Source organism: Capsicum annuum, chromosome 7, assembly GCF_002878395.1.
Source record: "Capsicum annuum cultivar UCD-10X-F1 chromosome 7, UCD10Xv1.1, whole genome shotgun sequence".
In the NCBI taxonomy this organism is placed as follows: Eukaryota; Viridiplantae; Streptophyta; class Magnoliopsida; order Solanales; family Solanaceae; genus Capsicum; species Capsicum annuum.
In genome coordinates, this window is record NC_061117.1 from 84,194,662 (window position 1) to 84,201,830 (window position 7,169).

Sequence of the window (7,169 nt, forward strand, 5' to 3'; positions counted from 1 at the left end):
TAGAGATTAGGAAAGTTGATGTTTTAGGAAACCCTACTGATTATATTTGTTTTAAAGGGATCCGGGTTGGGCCAGGTCTTTTAAATAGTAGTAGGCTGTTAATTGTGTAATGGGTTGGTCCATTATTGTTTGATGATCATTAATAAAATAAAAAATTAAACAAAAAAAAAAAAGGATAAAATATCTACTTCAGTGGCAAAGTGAGAATATCAAAAGACTTGAAATTTTGATACAAGTATTCGAGCCAAAGTAAAGCTTTGAAATTGTAAGCACAAGTTTTTAAATGCTAAATAGAAAATAGAAAGAATTGCACTATTACAAATAAGTCGAGTTTCTATGCCGACAATCTGAATCTGAATCCAATAAGAATTCAGAAAATTCAAATTCATGAACCAAAGCCTAAAGACCAAATATTCCAATCAATTTCAGCAAAAAACTTCGTTTAACACCAACTTTTAACTTTTGATTTTGATTTCAGTTTTCCCTGAGCCTTTGAATTTCATGTAACCAGGGACAAGTGCTGCAGGTAAATCATCAAAGGAATCTTTTGACTGCTATGCTACATATAAATGAACAAAATAAGCCTTTTGTTATTGGTAGCATAATCAAAACAAATCTGCCTCAACACTTGTTTAAAGTTCAGAAAAAAAGCCTTGCATCATTAAATCTTCTTTTCCAATCTTTTGTTCAAACAACTAATGCCAAGAGAAATGATGAGCAATTGAATTTTCCGTGCGCAGTACAATTGTCAATGTAGCATTAAAGAGGCACCTGGGAAAAGAGGCACCCATTAATTGAACAAAATTTTCTTTGGGGCAGCACAATTGTCAATGTCACATTAAAGAAAATCTCCAACGGCCTCTATCAAAGTAGACAAACAAAGACCCAACACTCAAAATTAACAAAATATAATAACATTTGGAAAAATTTTAAGATGATGCAGCTAAATGGTTGATCCCCTACACAACTGGAGGCTCAATTTCAACTGGTGCTGCCACTGGCAGCCTAATGTATTCCTCTTCTTCCTTGGGAGGATGGATTGTGACGAGATCTGGAAGAGGGGTTGTTGGACCATGCTTTCCTTTGGGATCCCAATCAAGCATAATCTTGACCTTGATGCCAAGCACTCCCTGACAGAACAAAGAAAAATCAAAATCACGTCAGAAACCAGAATGACGCAATAAATAACTTCTTCAACTGATCTAAACTTTACCTGTCTCAAGAGAACATGTCTTACAGCAGAGTCAATATACTCTTTCACAGGGTGTCCAGAAGAAATCATGTAACCATCTTTGAACTTCATGGACTTGGCCCGTTGAGCTCTCAATTTACCGCTCACAATCACCTGATTAAAGTATATATGAGGTACTAGAACACTCTGTCATCTAGTGAGCAGAAAGAAAACTAGAAGTATACCTCACATCCCTTGGCTCCACTCTCCATGATAAATCTCAAAACACCATAGCATGCCCTAATAAAGTTGAGGATACTTGTTAGAGGAAACATAATAACAATTAAACTAGTCATACACAAAAACAAACCATAAAGAAATGCATTTTTGTTTTAGAATGAACCATACAGAGTAAACGAATATATAACACTTCGCAAACAGCAAGGACAGAGGTGGGAAAATTTGCAACACAAAATGTCTTTAGCATGTGCTTCAGCTGCTATAGTCATCTTCAGACATAAAAATGGTACCATGTACAACCTATTTGCTTTATAGACGGCAAGAAGCATGGGAGGAAATTACAATTAGATCAAACCTCAAATATTTCACATGAGAACAGATACGGAAACAAGTTAAGCATGTTGCAAACCCAGGACAGAGGTGTACGCTTTACTACTCAAAGAATGTCTTTAGCATTCTTCAGCTGGTAAAGTCATCTTCCGACAAAATTTGGAACTAAGAAAACCTATCTGCTTAGTAGATGACAAAAAGCACAGAAGGAGATTAAAGTGAGGTCAAACCTTGCAAATCGTATAACTAAACCCTAAAACTCTGAAAGAAATTCTACATGTGCCATCCCTCCAAGTTACTGCATGAAGATTAAATAGAATCATGAAGATGTGATGGAAGGGAGGGACAATTTCTTTAATCATCATCCGACACAAGATTGGTACTAGAACACCAATTTGCTTTGTTGATGACATACATAATAGAGCAGTGTTCGAAGAAGTGGGATGCAGAGAATGCGGACAAGGCTCTGCATCACGCATTACGCGAAGAGTGAAGCAACGCGAGCACATCATTAAAGTGAAGCAGTAAAGAAAAAGAAGGCGCAGTGGTGGTAGTCGTCAGTGAAGAAGAAGTCACAGCAGTGGACTTCAAAAAGTTAACCTTACAAAATTGCAGCAGTGGTAGTCACCGCAGTAGACTTTATTTAAAATTTAAAATTGAACCTAAATATAAAATCAACACGAAGTGACCCTTTTTTAAATTTAAAATTGACCCTAAAAATAAAATCAACATGATGCACTCACATCAACCACATGCAGCGACAGGGGCTCGCATCGCTTCGCATTCCTAACACGTTAATAGAGAACTTTGGACAAAATCGAAGACGGCTAATTGTGCATAAAGGTTTTAAGCTTAGCTAAAGAGAACAACAAGCCAGTGAAAGAAAAAGAATGAAAGAAAGTGAAAGCGCTGCAGGAATAAAAGGCGCAACCACGTCATTGTTCTTACCAAGTTAGACGAACAAATTAAGAAAGGCACAATTGGGATGTACTATTACATGTAGACAACTAAAATACACCTCATTACAAGTTTAACAACTCTGAAAGAAATTCCACAAATGTGTCTTCTCTCCCAGTTACTGCATGAAGACTAAATTACATCATGAAGAAGTGACGACATGGAGGACAATTTCTCTAGTCATCATTCAACACAATATTGGTGCTAGAACACCAATTTGCTTTGTTGATGAAATACATGATAAGATAACTTTTGACAAAATTGAAGACTGATCATTGTGTACAAAGGTTATAAGCTTAGCTAAAGAGAACTATAAGCTAATGGAAGAAAGGGAAGCACCGCATAAATAAAATGCACAAGAGTGTCAATGTTCTAAACAGGTTAGAAGAATCAAGTAAGAAAGGCACAATTAGAGAGTACTACATAAAGCAGACAATAATTTGAAAAATAGCACTACCATTACCTCCTCACGGCAAGACCACCAAGGAGCTTGTATCGAAGCGACTCAGCCTGCGCAATGGCACAAAGCCCTCTGTTGTTAACCTTCTCAGCATACAGCTCCACGGTGTTCTCGTAAAAATTGAATCTCTTCTGGACAACTGATGTTAACTCCCTAATCCTCCTTCCCTTCTCACCTAATAAAAGAACAAAATGTATCAACTGCGGATATGAAAAGAAGCCAAAATAGTACCAACAAGTTTAGACCCTTCCCCGGATGCACATTCTCTACAATAAATAACCATACAGGAGAAGTAAAGTACTATTTCTCCTGGATTGTTTCAAGAAAAGATACGTCATATGACTGAATACGGTATACCAGCATTCATTACTTCTCATTCTTAATCATTCCTTTATTTAAATTATTTTTAAAAAGAAGTATTCCTAATAAAGATACAAGCGCCATTATAACCTAATTTTATCGCTTGCACTACCACCAAACTCCTCTTTATCTCTCCTAAACTTATATACTATTCCAATTGGGCAACCAATACAGCAGCATGGGACTAAAGTTCATCAAACATAAATAAACTATTGGATCTTCAAGTTTACGTAAGAAAATACGATTAAGAAAACTTCCAACTAATTACAAAATAGCCAAACACAAATGACCACACGAGGAACCAAAAGGCAAATTCAGCAATATTTAAGCCCATAAAACAATTAGTAATTCATACAGAAGAAAAATAGAGGAATCACCGAGAACATTCTGAGTACGAGTGGCTCTTATGATGATCTCAGTTCTCATTGGAGTGACTCTGACCTCCACTCCAGAATATCCATCTTCAGCCAATTCACGTGTCAACACTTCGTTTAGTTCGGCGAAGAACACGCCATCTGCGACAAACTGAAATGGGCCAAAAATGCATTAGAAACTATTCCTATAAATTTCATCAAAATGTGGTATATGTAACAACAAATTGTAAGCAAAATTTACAAACTTTTCGCTTTTTGCTCATCTGAACACCCTGTTTCGCCATCTTCGTAGGTTTGAGAGCTTCGCAGACGTCTCGTCTACCGCGGCGTTAGATTTGGCCAGCGATTTGCGGTTTAGGGTTTTTCGCGCTTATGGCATGTTCATATATACATGGTGAACCTAGGGTTATGTTACTGGGTTTCTTTTTGGGTTAGAACTATTAGAGGCCCTAATCAATTTGTATTTCTGCACTCAGTTGGATCGCAACATCCTTGGGCCTCCAGTGTCGGGCCATAATTCTGTCTAGCTACTATATGACTAAGGGAAAAGTACATGGCCTGACCTTTTTTAAAAAAAATGGTTACAATTTGAAAAGATGGACAACTATAGTCAGTCGGCTATTTTTAATTCCCTCTTTTAGCCATTTGGCTCAATTGGGCACATGCAGTCTCTATATTTAATTGATACACTTTTATACTATATTGATACACTTTTAAAAAAAGAAAGGAAATTATATGCAAGTACATGCAGTCCTTTTACCTAATTGATATTCTTTTATACCACATTAATACACTTTTATACTACGTCGATACACTTGCAGTGTCCATATACTCAATTGATACTCTCTTATACTAGATTGATACATTTATAGAATGCATGTAGAAACTATATAGAGTCGTATAAAATATGTTAGTTACAAATTGTATAGAATGTGTATAAAAATGATATAATTATTATATAGAATATGTATATGTATAGAAACTGTATCATTGTTATAAAGACTACAAGAAATTGTTCCCATCAATTACTACTAACAAAGTAATGTAATTTTTATTAAAAGTATATGGAATAATGAATACAGAGAGACCAATTTCTATTGCATTCAAATGATTGGTTTTGTTGAAAAATATCCAATGTGCAAATTATGTAAAACAGGAATAAAAATGCTACTGATCAATTGGTTTCTAATGCGGACAAAGTTATTATTAGTTCAATGCAATAATTTCCTCTTATTAAGTAGTAACTAAGTAATTTGTTTTCATTTCCTCTTATAAGTTTGTGGTGTGACGGCTTTTTTATTCAAATAATATGGGGAGTATCTATTACAATTAGCATTACTAATGATGTCCACTCCCCAGATGCCACTCCTCACACACGTCAAATGGTCATTCGGTTGGAATTATTTTCCCGAGTGGCTATTTACTGGGGTTTAGAATTTAGGTGTTAGTTTTATAAAATTATTTTAGTTTTAGGTGTTATTTTTGTCCTTTCCCCTAATTATAATTAGGACAAATTTTATAAATTTCAACTATTTAATACCAATTTATGATTCATTCCGATTGTTTTCATATATATAAAAAAATCTTGAATTTTAGATTCTCGCGACACATAAGTCAGGCGCTGATATATCATAATCTGGTACAGAAGTACCAAACTAGATTAATACATAAGTACCAATAAATAACTCTTATTTGTCAATATCATAGAGATATATTTAGATACATAAGTTTTATGTATAAGTAGCATAAAAAGCATTTCGATGTATAATTTTTGTCAGATTTTCAACCAAAGATATCCTTCTTATGTATCTGTAACCTAATATTCAAAAAGATACATAGCTTTTGTACATTTGGTGGAGAGTTATGTGATGTTTCTTTTTATCCTTTTCAATTTATCATTCTTATTTATCTCCGAACTCTCTTAATAGATACATCATTGTTATTTATCTCAATTAACATCGTCATCTTCATACTCCATTGAAAAATCTCCAAACTTCCTCCATACTCCACTATCAACTTCTGTTGTCTTTGTCTCAGACCACCGTCGATAGTAAACTCTAAGCAACCAACCACCAAAATAGACCACAACTCAATATACTACACCAGTGACCTATCTCTGAACTCTATTAGCGAATCTCTGAACTTCTATTGTTGGCTTTTCTTTATCTAAACTCATCAGGGAGAAAGGTTAAAATTATTAGAGGTGGAGCAGTGGTGCTAGGGTACGGTGTTTCCGCCCACCACCAAATGAATATTGGCATATTATTTGGATGAGATAAGAGGAAAAAAAAGATAGGGTTGGAAATTAAAAAGTTTGAAGATCTAGAAAGAATAGAAAAATAGAGGATTTTAATAGAAAGAAGGGAAGAGAATATGAGATTTGTAAAGGGGGAGTAGTGTTATGTATCAGTTTTTTGGAGAGGAGAAAGTGAAAATTGAGATTTTTGTAATTACTTTGTAGGGACGAGATTTTGAATAACTATGGTAAGTTAAGATGTAAGGTTTATGTTATTTGTCCTTATATTTACTAGTTAAGTGTGTCTACTTTGTACGTGTATATTATGTCAGTTGATATAAAACAATGAGAGAGACGGTCTATTTAAAGAAGAACTATTAACATTACACTAAATGCAATATTTATTTAAATAATGAAAATAAATATTATATTAAGACTATGATTAAATTAATATTTTTTGAACACATAATATGATGGACTTAGTTGAATTAGTTATAAAAAAATTTTAATCATATATTTTTTATCGTGTTAAGATACAAATATGTTACGCAAAATAGACTGACAATTCTTTAAACTTACTAGTAAATTTCATTTAGACACTTAAACTACGACATATTTTAATCTAATGGACAAAATTATAATCTACAAAAAAAAAGCATCAAGACAATCAACAAAGGCCAACTAATTCTAGCTATAAATATGAAATATTGTCTACTAAAATTACCGTTTTTTCAAATGAAACAGTGAAAGCGGACCACATTGATAAATAGAACTGAATCATAAGAAATTGAATTAGATTTGATTTAGTTTAATTTGATGATAAATTTTTAACAACCGACAATATTTAATTTGGTTCTGTATCTAATAAAAAAACTAAACCAACTCAATAAATACAAGGAAAATAATTCAAAACATATGCAAATTTAGCGAAATTTGTCATAACATGTTTAAACTTTACGGGGGTTCAATGATCCCCAGGACTATCTAGTGGTGTATTTTTATGATCTTTATTTTCTTAGCTGGACCACTTACTCAGTCACT

General features: G+C 33.8%; 1 protein-coding gene across 1 annotated transcript; it reads right to left on the reverse strand.

Annotated features, from left to right (window-relative positions):
* Nucleotides 1–754: 754 nt before the first annotated feature.
* Nucleotides 755–4,400, reverse strand: LOC107877842 (40S ribosomal protein S3-2). Its single transcript, XM_016724605.2, has 6 exons — nucleotides 4,138–4,400; nucleotides 3,896–4,043; nucleotides 3,162–3,333; nucleotides 1,417–1,471; nucleotides 1,214–1,345; nucleotides 755–1,130 (listed from the first exon to the last, which is right to left on the reverse strand). Exons 1-6 carry the CDS (start codon nucleotides 4,174–4,176, stop codon nucleotides 960–962), a joined length of 717 nt encoding a protein of 238 aa, XP_016580091.1. The 5' UTR covers nucleotides 4,177–4,400; the 3' UTR covers nucleotides 755–959.
* Between the last annotated feature and the right edge of the window lie 2,769 nt (nucleotides 4,401–7,169).